The 21,820-nt window shown below is 41.8% G+C and overlaps 1 protein-coding gene across 8 annotated transcripts in view; it reads right to left on the bottom strand.

Moving 5' to 3' along the window:
* CASK (calcium/calmodulin dependent serine protein kinase) overlaps positions 1 to 21,820 on the bottom strand; it is a 428,246-nt gene that overhangs the window by 137,090 nt on the left and 269,336 nt on the right. For 7 of the 8 annotated variants that reach the window (XM_045002670.1, XM_045002673.1, XM_045002674.1 and 4 more), the window contains exons 6-9: positions 20,962 to 21,064; positions 9,218 to 9,393; positions 7,455 to 7,577; positions 5,083 to 5,166 (exon numbers count right to left, since the gene is read on the bottom strand). In XM_045002670.1, the coding sequence (XP_044858605.1) occupies positions 5,083 to 5,166; positions 7,455 to 7,577; positions 9,218 to 9,393; positions 20,962 to 21,064 (486 nt within the window). Of the gene's footprint in view, positions 1 to 5,082; positions 5,167 to 7,454; positions 7,578 to 9,217; positions 9,394 to 14,943; positions 14,969 to 20,961; positions 21,065 to 21,820 lie in introns of those variants that run through there. The other variant, XM_045002678.1, reaches the window with a different exon arrangement.

Genomic DNA, 21,820 nt, shown 5'->3' with positions numbered 1-21,820 from the left:
CGCGTGCTTCCCCCACCCTTGGTTCCTTCTTGCTGGATAACTCTGACAGAGGGGAAGGAGGGCAGGATGTGGAATAGACATGAGCAACACATTTCGAAGAACATGAGTTATGGAAAAGGTAACTGTCTTTTCTTCTTGAGTGCTTGCTCATGTGTATTCCACAGTAGGTGATTCCAAGCAATATCTGTTGGAGGTGGGTAGGAGTTCACGAGTTCCTGGGACACAGTACTGCTCTGCCGAACCTGGCATCATCCCTAGTTTGGGAGATGATCACATAATGCGCAGTGAGCGTGTGAACTGAAGACCAGGTAGCAGCCCTACAGATGTCCTGGATAGGGACATGGGCTACATAGGCTGCCGACGAGGCCTGAGCTCTCGTTGAGTGCGCCCCGATGATCGGTGGTGGGGGAACCCCTGCCAGATCATAGCACGTGCGTATGCACGCAGTGATCCAGCAAGAAAGGCACTGGGTGGAAATAGGCTGCCCCTTCATACGATTGGCCAAGGCAATGAAGAGTTGTGAGGATTTCCGGAACGGTTTAGTCTGATCCAGGTAGAAGGCCAGAGCCCTGTGCACATCAAGTGTGTGAAGACAGCGTTCCTCATTGGAGGAATGGGGCTTGGGACGGAGAACAGGAAGAAAGATGTCCTGTTCCATATGGAAGGTGGAGACCACCTTCGGGAGGAATGCAGGGTGTCGGCGAAGTTGGACCGTATCCTTGTGGAAGACTGTATATGGAGGTTCCGAGGTCAAGGCCCTGAGCTCTGAGACACGTCGGGCCGACGTGATTGCTACAAGGAAGGCTACCTTCCACGAGAGGTGAGACAAGGAACATGTGGCCAAGGGTTCAAAGGGAGGCCCCGTGAGGCGGGACGACACCAGGTTTAGGTCCCATTGTGGTACAGGGGATCTAGCATACGGGAATGAACGGTCAAGGCCTCTCAGGAAGTGGGAGGTTATAGTATGGGAGAAGACAGAATGCCCTTGCACCGGTGGGTGGAAGATTGATATAACCGCCAAGTGTTCCCTGACAGAGGCGGGTGCCAGCCCTTGAGTCCTAAGGGACAGGAGGTACTCGAGGATAAGTTGGAGCGGTGCGGACAATGGGGAGACTCCCTGCTCACCTGGAAAATCAGGACCACTTCGCCAGGTACGTCCGGCGTGTGGAAGGCTTCCTACTTTCCAGGAGGACCTGCCTGACTTCCTCAGAACACCTCCTCATCTAGCCAGTGAGCAGCCATGCTGTCAGGTGCAGAGCGGACAGATTGGGATGGAGGAGGTGGCCCCCGTCCTGGGAGAGGAGGTCTGAGCATAGTGGCAACCTCCTCGGAGGGGCTGCCAGTAGGCCCAGTAGGATCCTGTACCAGTGTTGACGGGGCCAGGCTGGGGCGATAAGGATGATACGTGCTTTGTCTGTTTTCACTTTTTCTAGGACTTTGCCTATAAGGGGAAACAGTGGAAAAGCATAGAATAGCTGGTCCGACCACTACAGGAGGAAGGCATCTGAGATCGCATCCCTCCCACCCGGAACAAAACCAGGGGCAACGCTGGTTCTTCTTCGAGTGATTGCTCCTATCCATTCCAGTCAGGTGTGCGCGCCGCGCATGCACGGCATCTCGGAACTTTTTTACCCTAGCAACTCCCCACTCTACCCTAGATTCCCCACTCTTGGAAGAACCGTTGAGTGACCTCCGAGTGGAGCAACCACTCGTAATGGGGGGGGAGAAAACCCTGCTGAGGCAATTGGCCTGTGTATTGCGGGCTCACGGTAGGTGGAAAGCCCTTAGGGAGATATCGTGGGCTATTCAGAATTCCCACAGGCTCAGGGGTCCTGGCAGAGGGCCGAGGACCATGCCCCACCTTGCCTGTTGATGTAAAACATCACGGCGGTGTTGTCTGTAAGGACTCTGACCACCTTGCTGTGAAGCTGCATGATGAAATCTACGCACGCCAACTGTATCGCCCAGAGCTCCCTGACATTTATATGGAGGGACAGGTCCGAGGCTGACCACATCCCTTGGGTTTGCATGTTCCCTATGTGGGCTCCCCAGCCCAAGTTCGATGCATCAGACACCAGGTCTATTGATGGAGCCAGGTCCCGGAAAAGAACCCCTTGGAGCATATTGTCCGGGGAGGACCACCATTGTAGGGAGGCGATTACCAGGGTCAGTACCGTGAGGACCTTGTCCAGGCCGTCCCGGGCCTGGGAGAACTGGGAGTCTAGCCATAGCTGGCGGAGCCTCATTTGGAGCCTGGCATGGCGGACCACATACGTGCACGCCGCCATGTGTCCTAGAATCTGAAGGCACACATTTGCTGTTGTCACCGGAAAAGTGGTGACCGAGGCGATGAGACCTTTGAGGGTTTCAAACCTGCCCACACAGAGAGAGGCTGTGGCCCTTAAGGGAGTCCAGTAGTACCCCTATGAACTCTATGTGCTGCACGGAAACTAGCATTGATTTGGTCTCGTTTACCAACATGCGGAGATTGGCACATGTGGACAGGAGCAGGTCCACATGAGCCCTCACCTGAGACCGTGAGTTGCCCTTGATAAGCCAATAGTACAGATATGAGAACATCTGGACCCCTTCTTGTCTGAGCTAGGCCACCGCCACCACCACCACACACTTTGTGAATACCCTGGGCGCTGTGGATAGGCCAAACGGGAGAACCGTAAACTGGCAGTGGTCGGGCCCCATGAGGAAATGGAGGAAGTGCCTGTGCCCTTCGAAAATACGTATGTGGAAATACGCGTCCTGAAGGTCCAGGGCGGCATACCAGTCCCCAGGGTCCAGGGAGGGGATAATAGAAGCAAGTGACACCATGTGGAACTTGGAGCGGACCATAAACCGATTGAGATTCCACAGATGTAGGATGGGCCTGAAACCCCCTTTCGCTTTTGGGATCAGGAAATATCAGGAGTAGAAGCCCCTGCCCTGGAATTCTACTGGTACTCTCTCCACTGCACCCAGATGTAGTCGTCATTCCACCTCCTGACCTAGGAGGTGAACATACTCCGGGTCCCCCGAGCCCACAAGAGACGGGAGGTGGTTGGGCAGAGGTGAACTGAACTGCAACGTGTAGCCCTTGGAAATGGTGTTGAGGACCCAGCGGTCCGAGGTTATTTGCGACCATTTCCCACGGAAGGCAGACAAATGGTTGCCGAACACAAACTTTATTAGCAGGGGGGTTTCCATGGTAACTGCCTTGGTGCCCCTCTGCAAATAGTCAAAACTGCCTCTTTTCCTGCCTCTTGACCTTAGAGGGCCCAGGCTGTGGGGCAGAGTGGGACTGTCATTGAGGTCGGTGCTTTTGGTCTCTCGGCCTCTTGTAAGGGGGCTCATATCTGCTCTGCGCAGGGTGAGCTGACGTCTGTGGTTTGGCCTTGTCCTTGGCCAGAGGGACATAGAGGCCTAAGGTCTGCAGGGTGGTACAAGAGTCAGTCATCCCATGCAGCCTGGCGTCCATCTGTTCGGGGAACAGGGCCTTCCCGTTGAACGGCAGGTCCTGCATGAGGGAGTGGACCTCCACCGAAAGCCCTGACAGGAGGAGCCATGACGCCCGGAGATCATGGAAGCCATTGACCGAGCCGCTGTATCCGCCATGTCCAACGCTGCCTGCAGGGCTGCTTTGGCTGCCCTCATACACCAATGTCTTAAAGTCCTTCCTATCCAGCTCGGGGGGGGGGGGGGGGGAACCAGACCGAGGGCTGCCCAACATGGGACCAGCCTCTCCCACCCCCTTTTCTCGGTGCCGTTGCGAAGTTGAGCTCTTCCTTTGCTGTTTGGAAGGGGTGCAGTGCCGACTAGGGGAAGGGGGCTTTGCTGCGCACCGACGACGCAGTGCCTCGCACTGAGTCTGCTCAGCGTACCGGGGTTGGAGCCAACGACGATTCCATGAGGAGAGCGCTAAGTCTGATATCCCTCTCCTCCTTAGTTCACGGCTTAAAAAACCTGCAGATCTTGCAGCGTTCACTCACGTGAGTTTCGCCCAAGCAGCGGAGACAATCAGCATGCGGATCACTCCTGGGCATGGAATGGCGATAGGAGTCGCACAACTTGAAGCCTGGGGCCCAACTAGCTAAAGGTACCACTAAGATCAACTGGAAAGGCTGCAGCAGAGCTGGAGCAAGAAGTTCTGACGCACCTTCACTGGCGGCAAGAAGGAACTGAGGGTGGGGGGAGTGTGCGGCTCCCCTTATAGCGCAATATAGAGGTGCCACTCCAGGGGTCGCAGCGGTGTTTCCCCCCCCGCCCCATGGGTACTGCTAAGGGAAAAACTTCCGGCACCGGTGCACATGGTGCGCACGCACACCTACTGTGGAATACACATGAGCAAGCACTCGAAGAAGAAGAATACTTTCATAAAGAAACTATTTCTGAGGCTTGAGATATTTGCCTCATATTTCAACTAATAGTGCATTTGGTTTGAGTTTGTCCCAAAATCTCATTTAGGTCAATGCATGACAAGACAATCTAAATAAGACATCTTATATTCAAGATAATTAATCAATGATCATTAGATTAATTAAGATTCCTGACCTCATAATTCTAGCTATTTCAGACTATAAACACACAATTTTTAAATGAAACCAAGAGACTAAAATGGAGGGGACTAGTGTCTGCAGCATGACACAGCAGCAAACTAAACCATTCTAAATATCTATTTCAACTTTAAATCTTTAATATTTTAAAAAATACACAGAACTCTTGACTCGTATTAAAAGAAGTCTATATGGCAATGCAGACCAGAAGGGTGTAAATAGTATAGCACTCTATAGTGTGGTGCTCTAACTGCCCTGCGTAGATCCCACTGCTGTGCTCTCAAAGGTTCCTAGTGCACGTGTTTGGGACTAGGTACCTTGTAGACCACGTCAGCGGAGTCTATAAGTGGCAGTTAGTAGAGCGCTCTAAAGTGTTGCGCTCTATTTACACCTTCCTGGTGTGCCCTGTCGCACCATATAAAGAAGCCCTATGACACTTAATATGAAAGTTCTTTCACACAGAATTAGGTACTAAAGAAAACCATACAAAATTTAAGGTAATGCAGTTATATCTGTCTTAATGTCAGATTCCTTTTACCTTTAGTTTCCTTCTTGCATTGAATTTCCTCAGTTGCTCTACTGTTTCTGGAAGATGAATCTTGTATGCATAGCGATCCCTCTCCTACAAAAAAAACCCCACAAAAAACTCAAACTTTGCTCTGACAAAAAAACATTAAAAATTGGCCAAGATATGCATTAGATACTAAATTATCACACAGCAAGTTAGGATTTGATTACATTCATGTAAACCAGAGGTCGGCAACCTTCGGCACGCAGCCCATCAGGGTAATCCGCTGGTGGGCCGCGAGACATTTTGTTTACGTCTGTGCCGCTTCCCGCAGCTCCCACTGGCCGGAAACGGTGAAGTGCGGCCACTGGAAGCTGCACAGGGCCGTGCCTGCAAATGATCAACGTAAACAAAATGTCTCGCGGCCCGCCTGCGGATTACCCTGATGGGCCATGTGCCAAAGGTTGCCGACCCCTGATGTAAACATTAAGGAAATTTCTTATAGAAATCAAGATGGTTGGATTCCAGAATGGGAGAAAGACAGGTGATGTGTTATTACTTCCTATGGCTGAAATCTTTTGTCAGTTGGTAGACTATTAATGGAACTGATTCTGTAAATTGCTGGGTAAGAGTTTTTCCTAAATTGGCAAATTACAAAAGAATTCAAGTTAAATAACATGGAACCCCCAATGTGAGCTGCTTCCCTTAAGCTGGATTTTATTTTTACTTCCTGTACTTAGTAAGTTTTTGACAGCAACAAAAAGAAAACACACAATATGAAAAAAAATTATGCAATCTATTCAATACTGGAGATTATAACTCTTAAAAGGCAGTGTCTTAAAAAAAACATGTCTGATGCAAAGTCAGAAATAATGCAATTATTGCAGGTATGTTTGCTGCTCCCTGTTCTTGTTAACAACATATCACAGTTTGAATACTTGAGCATCTAGTCAATTTAAAGCCATTAAATTGTATGTATTACTGAAAGGAGTGGAGAGACAATCTTATTGATCTCTTTCAGTTTTAAGATTAATTGGTTAAAATTTTAGTACACTACAGTAGCTTTAAGATGTTGGTCATTTCAACATTTAAATACACAAATAATTATATCAGTATTAACTGATCATATTTAAAATGGCTTGTGTAACTGCAGACTCTTTTCTTCATTACTATTAAGTTATCAAAGAATATTTGAATATATCACCATATAATATTACACTTCAGCTTTAATATAAGGAAAACAGGTAGTGGCTCTGTAAAACATTAATTAAAAAATATACTCTGGAGAGCCATATGATAGACAGCATCATCTACCACAAATGACATTCACTACCACATTCATATTAATAATCTGCGTATATCGCATGCTGTCAATGACTCACGGCTGAGTGGGGTTAATGAAATTTTGACTCAGGAAAGGAAGGCTGAGTTTAGCTTAGTAAGGCAGATATATGAGAAGACTGAATTAGGGAATGCCAATAGCCACTTCAGGATTATGCTGGCAAGTATCTATTACAAACTCAATTTTGCTTCTTCTCGCCTGGCCAACCCTCTCACCCGACTTTAAGTTCACAAAATAAAGTTATCTCAGCCTCAAAATGCACAGGTTTAGCACTAGGTAGGGCCAAGGTTACATTATTCTGCCAAATTTGCAGGGATTGGACAATAAAGCTCCCCTGTTATGACACCCTAGTGACAGAGGCATTCACTGGAGTTAAAAAAAGTCTATCTTTCCTTTGGCCACACTACAGAAAACAAAACACAAAATAGAAAGCAAGAGAGAAATAAAACTTTGTTAACCAGATTCTAACTAATATCAATACCCAGAACCAAAATTTAGTAACTTCTGAATGTGGAATACTGCTATGGACCTCCAGCTCTGGCGAGTTTAGCATAGGACATCCTAGGGACTGCTGGACAGCTGTTTACGTTCTCCCCAAGCTCCTATCTTTCTTTGTAGAAATAGGCTTCAAAATGTAACTCCTATCACTAGCAAGGTTTCTCAGTGGAAAAACATCTATTTTTATACCAGAAGGTTGATAAAAAGCAGCTGCTGAGCCTTCTCAGGTCACCTGCAGGGGAAGGAGGAAGAGATGGAAGATAAAGCTTCTAAAATTCACATGGGATTCTATCATCTGGACTCCAGGAGGGCCATAGGAAGAAGTGGGAATGCTCCCCAAATCATCTTTTACACAGCACTACTCTACATTCTACAGTCCTCTTGAGGCACATATGGGGGCTCAATCCTGCAAGGTGTCGAGCACTCAGGTCCCAATCCAGTAAAGCACTTAAGCACATCTAAATATTTCTGTAACTTGATGGCTAATCTAAAGAACAAAAAAACAACTCCATGTTTTTAAGGATAAGAACTTTTGAGATGTTATGTTGTTGGCTTTATTTACCTTCAGCCAAGGATGATTCAGGGCCTCATAAACGGTTATCCTTTCAGCTGGGTCCAGCATAAGCATGCGGCGTACCAGATCTTTGGCACTTTCAGAGATATGGCTCCATTGCCTGGGATTCATCTGAGTGTAAGTGAAGAAAAAAATTAAAGGACGTGACAGAGAACAACAATTATAGGATAGTCATTCTGTACAATGAGCAACTAAGGTATAAGGATAGGTGACACTGGCACTACTGTCAATATTTTATTACTATGAATGTACACAAGACTTGTGCACCATTAAAAAATATAGATACATGCTAGTATGTGAAAACTAAAACATTACGTACAGTGCTTGATGATTATACAACTGGTAATATGGTACCCATTTTTCTACCTACTTTTTGCATGTATTGTTCCCTACGGATCAAATTTACCGTTCCCTGCACAAAGCAAAAGTAATCAGGCTTTGTCTGTGGAAATGAAATGGATGAAGGGACAAGTTTATGAGCTGCAGTGCAGCCACTCTACACCACAGTGAAGTGTTGAGCTGCTGGATCTGAATAAGAGGGAAATCAGTGGAGTTCCATGACCCCTCTCACACTGTGGATCTTAGGAATGCAGAGGACCTTGTGGACAACTGCTCCGTCCACAAGGCCAGTGTAAGGTTTAAAGATTTCAGGAAACCTTTCGCTATTTCCTTGCAAGGGTAGAATTTCATCCAGAATCACTGAGACAAGCAAATGTACACTTCAATGCCACTTTTAGAATCAGTTTCAGAGTAGAAACACACTAAGCAAGCAACAACATACAAGGCGATGTATAGTATAATCACACATTTCAAGTGTGATCAGCTTTGTGCCTTCAGCTGTTCAAGGAGATGATTACCAATAAAGGCACACTCAATTAAGCATCTTACTGTTGTTCTAAAGCACTTTTTTCCTCTGAGGCTCTCAGCTGCAGAGTAGACATACCAGGGTTAATTAATACAAAGAATACTACATATTATAGGACTATCAAACTTTAGCAAGATTTTGGGCAATATTCTTACAACTTTCCTAATGTACTAAAGGTGTGATTTTGATGTATGCAAAGAAGAAATGAAATGAAAGGGCTTTAGCTCCTTCCTCATAATGACTCCATGATATCGAAAAGTGTTATGAAACAAGTTTGTCCTCATACACTGTAGTTTGTTATCAATTACAAGTAGCTCCTTAGTAAGTAATCAGTTATTTCATAGCTTATTATACAGTGTAATACGACAAAAGTATGATATCATTTGTATACTAAGATAACCACAAATATTTTTACTAAATTAATGAGATCATTCTTTAGCTATCACATTTAGCATTTAGAACATGTGAGAAATTTTATAAAATGGAGGAATACATATAAGAGTTTATGTATATATCAGTCATACAGATAACACAGAACATCTAATACATACTGAGGCCCTAATCATAAAAACATTTATGCATGGAAGTGGTCTCCCTGAACTCATTGTAAGATCAGGGTCCAATTTTGATGTTACTTTAGCTGCTTAACCTAGATAAATGATATGGTAATCTAAATGCCAGAGACTGTTAAACACATACACCACGGAAAAATGGATCAATAATGATATAGGTATCTCTATTCGCACAGAGAGAGCTGTTTGTCTTGTGGAATTTTGCAAATTTCAGTCAGGCTAATTAGCAGCCAAAATATAGAAAGCAACTTCCAGAATTTTTTACAGCACTGTTTTACCTCAGTGAAAAAGTAATCATGCACACTGTCATTTACCTTATATTTTCCTTTAATAATGCCTTCAAATAATCTTTCCTTGGTTCCATAAAAAGGCAAACAACCACTTAGTAGAATAAAAAGGATCACTCCACAACCCCAAACATCTACAGGCTTCCCATAGGGTTCTCTTTTTACTACTTCTGGGGCCATAAAATGAGGTGTTCCTACACGTCCTAAATGGAAATACAAACAAAACTGAGTAAAGTGATGTGTTTCAAACATGAAAATAAAAGTGAATAGGAAAGAAATTAATCTGCATTAAACTGAAACAAACAGTTTTAATGGAAAGTTTTATTCACGGATTAAACTTTTTTTTTTTTTAAAGACAATATTTTCCTTTTCTATATTCAGTATCTGTGAAATGTGTCAGGATGGAGTAATCACTAATTTCTCCACTCCTTGGTTTACCCATCAATAAATTGGGTAAAATATTTACCTACCTTATTGTCATGTAATTAAAGGTTATTTAAAAAAGCTCTGAGATCCTTGGGTGAAATGTGCTGTATAACAAGTATTTGACAGCCATGGAGAGCAAGGCTCTTTATTTATCCACAGAACAGGTAAAACCTAATACTGTTCCCACCTAAATACTTTACCAAAGTTTCTTAACTTTGATTTGTAGGAGTCACCTCTAGAGCTGAGATGGCTGTTCAGGCTCCATGTCCTTGGCCTTTTCGCTGAAGGGTATCAAACAGTGACTACTGTTTTTGTCGTGTGAACACTGTCCTTGAAGAATTATATTGACAACACAAACTCACATCAGATGCTAATGTTTTGGGGGCAGATTTTGAACTAGTCATTAAACAGGACGACCATCCAAACAATTATTTTTATGATCAATGCCCTTGAACTTTCAAGGGAGTAAAAACAAGCTTTTTTTTTTTATTATTACTTTTGCTCAATTACTAACTGACATGTTAAACTGAACAAATATAATAAAATTCATTTTATCGCCCTCTATACATTCATCCCCAAATGGTCCCTGTTGCAAAGGAACTACAGAAGAATTGCAAATGTAATTTTCCAGCAATAGGAGCTTTGTCTGTACTACATGAGCAGCCTTAGGACTTCACAGCCACTGATGGTAACATCTGGGGAAAATCATGAGTCTGGCTAACAGCTGCTACCACCATCACTGGATCTATCATCATTTATGCGCCTAGACTCGACAATGGTACTGCCCAAAAGCCTGAGTCAGGCCCATAGTGCTGGGTACTGTACAAACTCAGATGAAAAGATGCTCTCTGCCCTACAGGGATTACAACCTAAAGGACTCAACTGCTATCACCATTTAATGCTACCACTATTCAAAGTTGCCTTGCAGAAAGACTTCTGCTGGACTGCTTTTTCCTGGGCACCACAAGACGACAAAATATCAGCAATATGCTTTAACTTGGTTGTATAAAGCAACTATACAACTATCTGGCAATAACTTATCCAGTGCAGGTCATCCTCCTTTGTAATCCGTCTATCTGGTGGTGGAGGGTTGCTCCTGCTCCCTGTAATCTGGTCCCAGCACCACTGGTGGGACTTCGCCACTCTCCCTTTGTATGAGGGCTAAAGGGGTGGGGAAGACGGGGTTGTTTCCTCACTGTCTCAGATGTTAGGAACCCCAACCCATTCCCCACCTTCTATAAATGCCTTCTTCTAATCCGTCTCCAATTCTGATTCATCAGGGAACTGAATGATTACCTGCACTGGGCATGTGCCAATTTGTAATGAAATTAATTTTACAATCTAACCTATCCACCAGGTCCCCAGGCTGCTGAGAGAAAGGTGAAAAAAACCTCACCTTGTCCAGGCCAATGTGGTACTGAGAGAAAAATTCAATTATGAATCCCAAAAAGGAGACTAGTGCTCACAACAAAGCCAGAAACGGAGTCCTACTCTAATCCCAATGGGAGGGAGAGGGGAAGCTTCACTCCCAGTGCAGACTGGTGCCTCAGGGCAGGAGGAAAAGGCTTTTAAACCCTCCTTTGAGGTACCTGGGAGCCAAAAGACTTATCCTGCACCCATCTGCCAAACCAATCAGCAACAGAACCCTCATCCTCTAGACCACAAGAAGGGGAGGGTTATGTGGAATCCTTCAAAGGGTCAAGGGTTTTCTTTACTCTGATGGCCCAGACTAAGCCACCCCACCTCTGAGGCGGGGCATTTATGGAGTCAAAGATTACCAAGTTGCTTAGGATCATATGTTTTTTTCACCCCCGAGTGCCTACAGATCCATGTAGAGGATATCAATGCTAGTAGTAACCTGCTTATAGGAGAGTCTTCTTCAGCTTAATGGTAGAGCTACTTGGATGAGGAGGTTACCTACCTGTAACTGGAGGTTCTTCGAGATTTGTGGTTCCTATCTATAGGCCACTGAGAGCTTTATGCATGCGCACCATATGTCTGGATCCAGAGAATCTGAAAGTAGTGTCCACTGAGCCGTGCATGCTCCCTGACTCATGGTTAATGGTAGAGCTACTTGGATGAGGAGGTTTCGTCCAAGGTGGTTTTGTCGAAGGTGATGAAGTGTGGGTCAGACTGACTGCACCTCCAATTCCTTCTCCACCACAAATCCAGAGGGAAAGGAGGGTGGGAAGTGGAAAACAGATAGAAGAACCTCTAGTTACATCTCAAAGAATCTCTAGTTACAGTAAGTAACCTCCTCCTCTTCTTCGAGCCTTCGACTTTGTGCCCCCGTTTGTTGATGTAGCCAACAGTCGTGGTGTTGTCTGACATGATGAGAATACGAAGCCCAGGAGGAATAAGGTAGTCCAGGCCATGACTAAAGGATTCTTGGCTACGTAAATTATGAGTTCTTGTGGAATCTGGAACCTGTCCCTTGGGTGGTAGGCTTGTGATCTGACTGAGTTGATGGTGGCCCCTATAAAGTCTAGGCATTGTCTGGGGTTTTTTGGTCCATTTTTGACATTGATACTGACTCTGAGGGGAGAAAGGAGGTCGAGCAACATGGAAGTTGAAAGATACAGCCTGACTTTTTGTCTCATTTTGGTTTAGGTTAAATAAAAAGTCAATTCATTTGTATATTCTCAATATCAAACCTCATCTTTTGCGTTTCTTTAATTATGACCTCAAAAATATTCAACAGTATCCTGCAATTACAAGAAAGTACTAGTATATATTCTTTCAGCATTTTTTCTACTTAACCAAACAATATATTTATTAGTGGTTAACACCCTAAACAAAAAATCCCAAAGTTATTTACACATTCTGATCAATACACTTAGCAATACAGAAAAAAAAAAAAGACCAACACCTGAAATTATAATCTGGAAACATTCTGAGTATGGACTTGAAACTGATGTACTAATCAGCTTCCTTATTTTTTCTAAAGAAAGTGTTACAAGGCTCGGGTAACAGTTTCTAAATGGCCCTCCTTCTCTTCCTAATTATAGTTAGTGTGTACAAAAAATACACAGCTACTGCATAACAAACAAGACAAATATAAAACTTTGCAGCTGCAGTTCTGACAACTATAACCATGATATGCAAGGGTTTTTTTAAGTGCAGAACCCACCCATTTTGCTAATATTAATTTCAGTATTAACAAGTGACTTCAAATGAAGTTATGAGCTTTCAGCATAGGCAGTAGTAGTCAAGTAGCAGACAAGTAGTCAAACTTGCTGGGTTTTATTCCCTACCCTGTTTTCTCTGACCTGCTATGTGGCCTTGTACAAAGCTCAATGTCTCAGTTTCCTCATCTTCACAATGGGCACATCAGTAATTCCTCATTATACAGGGATATTGTGAACTATTTTGTTCAGCACTTTAAGGTAACTGGATGAAAGATGTTAGGTGAGTACTATGTACTTACATAAAACAGAAAGAAAAAGGTTTTCATTGAAATGGGAGCTACATAAACTAATTTTAGAACTTTTGACAGAAAAGACTGCATCCTTGAGCAGATCATAAAATTGGCTATTGTAGCAGCTCATGTCATTGCTGACCTGAAAAGGAACCTGGCAAAGAGCAGCCAGGAGAAAGCCCCCAGTGCAAATAACAAATCTCTTTATTTGTCTCAGCAAACTGTTTTGGTTGAAGAGCCTTCAAGAATGTAGGGACCCTATACCTGTTTTAGGATTACATACTTCACCCTGTACTTAAGAACACACACAAAACAAATGGCAATCTGATTGACTGTGACATTTAAGCTGGAAGGCAGGAAAAAAACAACATGAATTTTAGCAACACTATGTAACAGAGTTAAAATTGTGTGTGGGGGACAACTTGCATTTCCCCTGTTCTTGTCCTCATCAGAAAAGGAAATGAAACTAATGAGGTTATGTTTCAAAAATTAGGTCTTCCACACTGCCTCACAGTGTTGCTGCTATGTCAGCAAAGCAGATTTAAAAAACTGTATACCATGCAAAACACCTTTTAAAGTTGAAACTTCAAAGGTTATGTGCTGAATGCCCTAAAAAGGGCAAAGGACACTTCAATACACTTATGATATTTGCTAACTTCTTTTTTTCAAGTCAGCAAGGTGCTACCCTCCCCCCATATTTAATGTGGTAAAATGCTGCAGCTCCTTTTCTGGTGATGTTTACATTTAATAGCTCTGGAGAAAGGTTGCCTAGGTAGTAAACAAGTTCCTTTCCAAATATCACATCTTTAAATAAAATAATTTCTGGTTTTATAGACTCCAATATAGAAGGATTTTTTCCCAATAAAACAATCTTCACAGTAGGGTCCCTCCTGTTTCCTCTCTAAATGAAAAGTCTCTTAGGCCCTCAGGAGTCCTTGTTCCTTTGTATACACCAGATAACTCTCTTTCTTCCTTCTGCTGCACAAGGAACTCTTTCATCCAATAACCAGGCTGAGCACTCCCTCCATTTTTCCCCCAATGAATTGATGTAAATGTACGAAAACACGGTATTTAATTTATTTTCTATTATTCCTTACATCCAGGAAATAAACATAAGAAAATGTTTTTTATTTTAATTTTTTAAAACAATTATAAAAAAGAAGAATGTAAGGAGTTCAGTGCCTCGATATATAAATAAGCTGGTAACCCTAAAGGTTAGTTGTGCTATACATAACTTAGTTGATATTTAATGTAAGCAAGTCTATGGAGACCCCTTTACTCAGACAAAAGGATGAAACTGCAATTTGGACTGCTATTAAAATGACACAACTAGCAAAACCACCACTTTAGAACATTAGTACTGAGATCAAAGTGAGGAAATTCAGAATTATGGCTTCCCTGTAAAGTCCATGATATTAGAGCACAGATGATATAATTTTTAATCAGAGTGTTCCATGACAGTTGGCAGCATTATATACCTTACCACTAAGAAAATATTTGGGGGCCTGGATGATCTGGAAGACTATAATTTGTGCTTCTAGGTCACACTCTAATTTGATCTAGATCAAATCAGATCAGTAACTGAAGGCTCTTCAGTGGCATGTGCTGAATATGATGGCAGTCTGTCCAATCTCCTGTTGACAAATATCCACATCACAAAATGATCTTATGTTGTCTGTTTCAGCAAAGAATGCGAAGTCTGAATAGATACGGAGACTTATGCCCTCTCACCATTAAAGGGGACCCTTCCAGATCAATCAGTTCTGAGGTACATTACAATGTAGTGTGAGGAAGCTTGCACAATTGATAATTTTGCTTTGTGCGTTCTGTGGATAAACAGAGAGCTTCAGTCTCCAGTGTTGCCAATCTTAAAACCATTCACAAGTGCTAAAGATAAATTTTGACTTACCTTTGATCATTTAGTTTCTATGACTCTTCCATATTATTCCAGACAATAGGGTTATGCTTTCCACAAGAAGAGTATATATAGAGACCCAATCAGATTTTGTCATCCCTAAGGCAGGGGACTGATGACCAAGATATCAGTAGGAGATTCTTTCAACACCAGTAGTGTCTGAACGATGTATAAGGGAACAACTGGAACAAATAATTTTTAGGGAAAAAAAATGTGAGGTACTAACAAACATCACCATCCGACCTCTCATAATAGAGTAAAATGTTTTTAAATTAAGGAATTCCAAAAAGAGTGGGATGTCTAGAATAATGTGAAAGGAATAAAGGAATCACAAACTAGATCAGATAGGTTAAATTTTACTACCTCTAATTCCTTTCCACATTATTCCAGACAATAGAAACTTTTAAAGCAGGTGTGAGGGAGATGACTAGATAATGAAAAAAAACTTTTCAATTTCAGTAAAGACTACTGCTTGAAGAAACCTTATTTTGAAAGATGCATCTCTAGACTAGATATCTAGATTGTAAGGTCCAGAAAATGTATAAAAGCAAAGACCACATGGTATCCAGATAAGTTACAACAATTGATGCATGGGCCTTCCTTGCCCACAAAACTGCTATAGAGGAAGTAGACTGATCCTTAATTAATTCATGAATAGACTTTTGTTTAGCCACACAGGTCTGCCAAATGCACTCTGAAATCCACCTAGATGCAGAAATGAGTTTTTGGCAACTTGTATCTTTTGAATAAAATGAAATCTGTCAGAGCCAAAGCACTGTCAAAGTAAATTTTTATTTTCCTCCTAAAATCTAGTTTATGTAGGCTTCTCACCATACAGTGGGTTAACGTACTATCTAAGTGAAAAGAAGAAAATTTGGGGGATAAATGAAGGAATTGTGTGTTTACAATACTAACGTGTCCTTAGAAAATGTAAGGAACAACGTGCCACATAATTTGAACATTATAATGTAGAGCAAATGGCTACTAAAAAATCTAGTCTGTATGGAAATAAAATAAAATATTCTGAAACGTCTAGCAAGTTAATGTAGAGCATTTAGCCCCACCAAGAATATAATTACATATGGATGGGAAGCCATCAATATTCAGGACTTCTCAGACTGTCCCAAAAGCCACAGTCTGATCTTCAGCAAACTATATGATAGTCTCTTACTCAGCCATTTTGGTCAGAATTCTAGAATGCTGGCTAGTGAAGCACCAAGAGAACTGACTTTTTGCATATTACCCTATGCAGAGAACACATCACATTCTCTAGTAAGATGAAGCTGATTTTTTTGATCTGTGAGGATATTACATGATCCTGGGGGAAGCTCTCTTAGGTAACTAATATTTAGCAGTTATGCCTTGAGCAAAATCAGTACTGGACTGGGATGACACAATTGGCCTTGAAGATTGTTTCCTAGTAACAAAGTGAATGGAATTGTTATCCAGATGAACACTGAGTTTTAAGACCTCTGTAGCCAGTGCAGAACTACCAATATGTTTACGTTCTTTGCACTTATCTATTTTTGTTAATGGTACTAGCTCAACCTCAGAGAAAATACATAAGCTAAGTGAAAAAAAAAATCACTGGTAGACTCAGTGCTCCTTTTCTGTCATACTTTTACCCCATACCCTCCTCAAAAGACCTGGGGACTTGACAGTCAAGATGCGTTTCTATCTGATCTACAGTTACTGCTTCTGAAAACATACATCACTGAAAGTATTTTGAGACACAACTCCAAAGAACTGACAATCATAATATTGTACACCTTTCCTAGAAAAGAAGCAGAGATCACAAGGATGTGAGTTTACATACATGTAACCACTAACTTGCTATGTTCCACCTGCCTCCCCTATCACATTGTAACCAAGCAGATACGTTGAACTGTTCCCAACATATTGACAGACATCTTCCTCTATCAGAGGAGTAGCCGTGTTAGTCTGGATCTGTAAAAGCAGCCAAGAGTCCTGTGGCTCCTTATAGACTAACAGACGTTTTGGAGCATGAGCTTTCGTGGGTGAATACCCACTTCGTCGGATGCATCCGACGAAGTGGGTATTCACCCACGAAAGCTCATGCTCCAAAACGTCTGTTAGTCTATAAGGTGCCACAGGACTCTTGGCTGCTTATCTTCCTCTATGAAAGTAGCCTGCTGTTCACAAAGTATGACAAGCCATATGTATTCTCTATACAGAGAAAATTCCATCTTGGTTTAATGTGAATTCAGAACACAATACACCTTGTTTCTTCCTAATGGCACTGAAGGAACACACTGGTATTTCCACACATTTCTTTTTGGTCCAGTGCGAAATGAACTATGACTTCCATGTCCAAAAGATTTTGTACTGTGTCCTTAATGGTCAGACTCTTAAAAATAATCTCTGGTGACTTGAGAGTTGAATAAATTGCATAGCTGTGTTTCTAAAAATTCTTGAGTGCATTTTTTTGTTAATTATCTCCAGTACGCACTTGTCCAGTGTTAACGTCCTCACAGGCTTTTATGTTAATGACGCTTTGTCAGCTTGAAAGGATGAACTAGCTGGATGAGGCTCCTCCAAACAAAGCAAAAGGGACTTAAGAAGTGGAAGAATTTTGAGTGTGAAAGCCTGGCCTGATCTCAAGTACCTGGAAACTGAATTTACTATCTTGACCAGTAGAATTACAGAATTGTTTTTAAAAAATCCTTTATAGTGGTACAAAGTTTCTTTTTGGTAACAGTATAGATTCAAGGCCTTACTAAAGTAAAAATGATTCCTTCGAAGGCAAGCTTAATAGATTTTTTGAGGAAGTAACTGCTCTCTCCAATTGTGTTCTTCTGGATTGTGTGCAATTTGGGCTTGTCAGATACAGACATGTCACTGTAAAAAATGTAGAGAAAACAGGCACTTTCCCATGAAAATAAAGAAAAAATAAAGCCGAAGAACTCAAATGTATGTATGTATGTATATATATATATTTTAGAGAAATCACTGCAAAAATACTGATCTACGTGTAAAATGAGGGGCTTTTGAACAACAGCTTGTCTACATGGGGAGATTTACTGGCAGAACTATACCAGTATAATTATACTGCTATACTTATTCTGGTATAGCGTAGTTTACACCACTGCAGCTACAGTGGTTTATCTTATACCACTTTCAAAGTGACAAAGTAAACTGGGGCTGTGTCTACATTGCCACTTTCAGCTCTAAAACTTTTGCCATTCAGGGGTGTGAAAAAATACCCCTCTGAGCGACAAAAGTTTTAGCGCTGAAAAGTGCCAGGACAAATAGCTCGTTCAGGGTATTTTTTTTTTTAAAATGACTAGGGGAGAGCTCTCCTGGCGATAAAACGTGTCGATACTGCCTAAGTCACAGCGCTGCCATGGCCGCGCTGTAATGTGGGCAGCGTAGACATACCCTGGAAAAAGGCACTCTTATCCCAGAATAAGAATGTCCACCTGGGGAGTTTTACTGGTATAATTATACCAGCATAGTTCTGTCAGTAAATTTCCCCATGTAGACAAGCATGCAGTATATATGGTACTGGTTTCTGCTGCTCCCCTATGGATCTGTGAATGTCAGTGAGCATCTAGCATCTGCAGCAATTCTGCTACTAAACATTTTTAAGATTTACTGAAGACCACTACAGGCCAGGAACACACAGACTTTCTAAAGTCAGCAGAAGCAAGAAAGTGTGGGGACTGTACTGCCTAAGTCAACAATTCTTAAAAAAAATTTGGCTGAAAAAAAATCAGCGCATACATAGCATTTTGCAGCTGAGGAGAAATATAATTTTTAACTGTTTATGTGAAACAGAGTTAGTTTTTTAACTCAAGAAACTGCAACTTTCTATTTCAAAATTACATCTGTGACTGCAAACAGTTGGAACTGATGATATGCTGCTGATAAATTCCCTGTTCTTCTATAAAGTCTCTAGCTCCCATATTTCATACAGGAGACTCCTGACAGATGAGGAGTGATGAAACTTTTTTTTAAAGTTACAAAACAAAACTTATTTACAGTACATAAAACCAGAAGAACAAATAGAGCTTATTGATGAGAGCTTATTGATGAGTTAGTAGTAGAGCATACTAAACTCTGAACAAATACGCATGTAGATAATCTGCTCCCAGGAGATTACAGACAGCACAGTTCTGACCCATATGATATACAGTGGATGACGTGAGGTTGAAGAGAATAATTCTTGCAGAAGTCATCTTTCCAAAATCTTGTGAAAAAAGTATGGTTTAAGGAAAGATTTCTGGAGGAGGAAGAGGATGTTTGCCAGACGTGAGGAATGCTGTTCAAAGAATAAGGAACAGGATGAAAGAGGGCATGAAGAGGAGAGGAGAAAGATAAGGAGTCTCTTAAGGAGGGAAACTTGGGAGGAGTAGTACAAAAAAGACTTGATACTATACATAGGTGTAGTGAAGTTTTGTAGGGTCTTGGAAGGTGAAGAAGAAGAAGAAGAGGAGGAAGAGAAGCAGATTTGAGTTTGAAGCTGGTGGTGAGGGGATGCCAGCAAAAAAGCTAGATGTGGCAAACTATGACCAAGACAGAGGAAGATTTTCACATTGGGGATTAAGGAGGCCAGATTTTAGAGAGGCTTCAAAACAGCCATGAACAGGATTTAAAAACAGTAGCAGCACAGGGAGAAGGAATGATAGGGGATGAAGATATCATGAGGCTGAGTGCCTCAGTCATGGGTGGATAATAGAATTGTATATGGTGACAGAAAAGGGAGGGGCAAAAGAACCTTTGGGAGAAATTCAGTTTTTGTCAGGTGGAGCTTGGGATAATGGTTGGACATCCAGGAGAAGATGTCTGAAGGAGTCAGGCATGTAAGACCAGCAGCACTGTAATGATAGCTGAAACAAAAGGAGTGGATAAAGTCACTTAGCGACAGAGGAGGAAAAGGAAAGAATCAAAACTAGGAACTCGAGAAATATCACTGAAAAAGGGAAGAAGCAGAGATGCAGAAGAAGCTGCTGGAAAAGGTGAAAACCCAAGAGAGCACAAAGACACAAAAAGCTCAGGAAAAAAGCAAATGGAGCAGAAGGAAATAATTATCTTATTCAATAACAATGGCTCAGAAGGACAAGTACAGAGAAGAGGATCTCAGACACATCCAGAAGAGACTGATGGTTGTTAGTATCAGTGGTGTGTACAGAAGTCAGATTGCAACAGATCCATTCAAGCATTAGAGGAGAGAAAGTTGAGGCAGCACTTCAAGAAGCGTGGAGGTGAAGTGCAACTGCTCCCCTGTTGTAGAAAGAAAACCTAATGAAATCCTTGGCACCAATCCCCTACCCTGGCAATGAAGTCATCAGAAAACTGATTGGGTCTTCATCTGTGCAGGCTGAATATCGCATAACCCTATTGTCTGGAACAATATGGAAGGTAGCTAGAGGAAATAAAATTCACAGAAAAATGTAAGCATTCTGTCAGTAAATATATATGTATCAAGAAATAGACTCGAATGCAATACCCATACTACAGCATTATAATTTATAAAGATCCACAGGTTATAACTCATGTGACCACAATACGTGACAGGAAACTGTAAGTGTTATTATACCTGGGCAGAACAGAGCAACATTAAGGGTGCTATAGTAATCCTTAATTCAATTTCCTTGGCCTTAATTTCAATCTTAATATCAGTTTTGTTTCTTTTTGTGCGTCAACTGTGATGAACGGACATACTGATATGGAAGAATTTCTGATTTTTTCAGTTGTAACTTGATCAAAACAATTACACTTGTAATTTTTAAGGGAATTTCTCTTTATATTTACACAATAAATATAGGTATACTATTAATGAATTAATAATTTAGACTGATCAAGTATGTGTGTTTATAAAGTTCATAAAACCTTTAGTGCATGAGTTGCATACTAAAATTTTTGCAGAATTTTTAATTTGTAGGGCATGTTCCTCTTGGAAATGTACATTTTTAATGCTATAGCACTATACACACACCACACACACTCAGCATAAGGTTTTGAAGGCAAAGCACAAAATAAAATTCTTACCTCCAGCTACTAGTCCAGACTCCCCTAACTGAATAGCTACCCCAAAACCACCAAGCTTTACGGGTGCTGAATTCTCCTTTGAAGCAAGTAGCACGCAGTGTGGCTGAAAAGAGAAAACCCAGCAGACATGATTATAGCAAAAAAAATCCAACCTGCTTGCTGAAAAGAGAAAACCCAGCAGACATGATTATACCAAAAAAAAAATCCAACCTGCTTGAAGAACTGAAAATATCTTTGTAATATATCAAAAAGAAGCTTAAGTTTTTGTCTGTTGAATGGAGTCCACTTTGGCATCTTTTTACTTCTTCATTTCAAACTTTTATTTTGGTACTGCATAAGCACCCTCACCCCTTGCTGGTTTCCCTCTGGTCTTGCCTTAACACAGCAAGGCCTCATCAGGGCTAGTCAGTACTCACAGAGAACACAGCCTGAAGTCACGACAATATGAGGAATAAGAACTTCATGAAAGTCTGCCAACTTTTTCAGCAGGATGTGGCTCCAGTTCTCCAGCAGAAACATCCCGTCTCTGTGAGACCTTATGTTTCACATAAACAAAATAACCTTCTTTTGGAGCTCTAGCCCATCCCAACATAACCAACACAAATTTCAACCTGCAAAAGGGAAGCAAGCTGCCTGTATGAGATATCTAGCAAATAGTGACCTTGGGGAAAAAATAAAAAAACAACTTGGGTGTTGACACGGATTCCATGTATGGCATTTGTGCTTCTACTCTTCCACAATTCATACCAACAGTAAAACTGAAATGGAAAATACAAGAATTAATACTATTATGCAACTATATTGGGGCAGGAGTTTAGGGAATCTTTGTGTATCAATGCAAAAAAATATATATATATAG

Source organism: Mauremys mutica, chromosome 1 (genome assembly GCF_020497125.1).
Source record: "Mauremys mutica isolate MM-2020 ecotype Southern chromosome 1, ASM2049712v1, whole genome shotgun sequence".
Lineage (NCBI taxonomy): Eukaryota > Metazoa > Chordata > Testudines > Geoemydidae > Mauremys > Mauremys mutica.
Note: the sequence above shows the minus strand (reverse complement) of the source record. Positions and strands in the feature narration are given on the sequence as shown.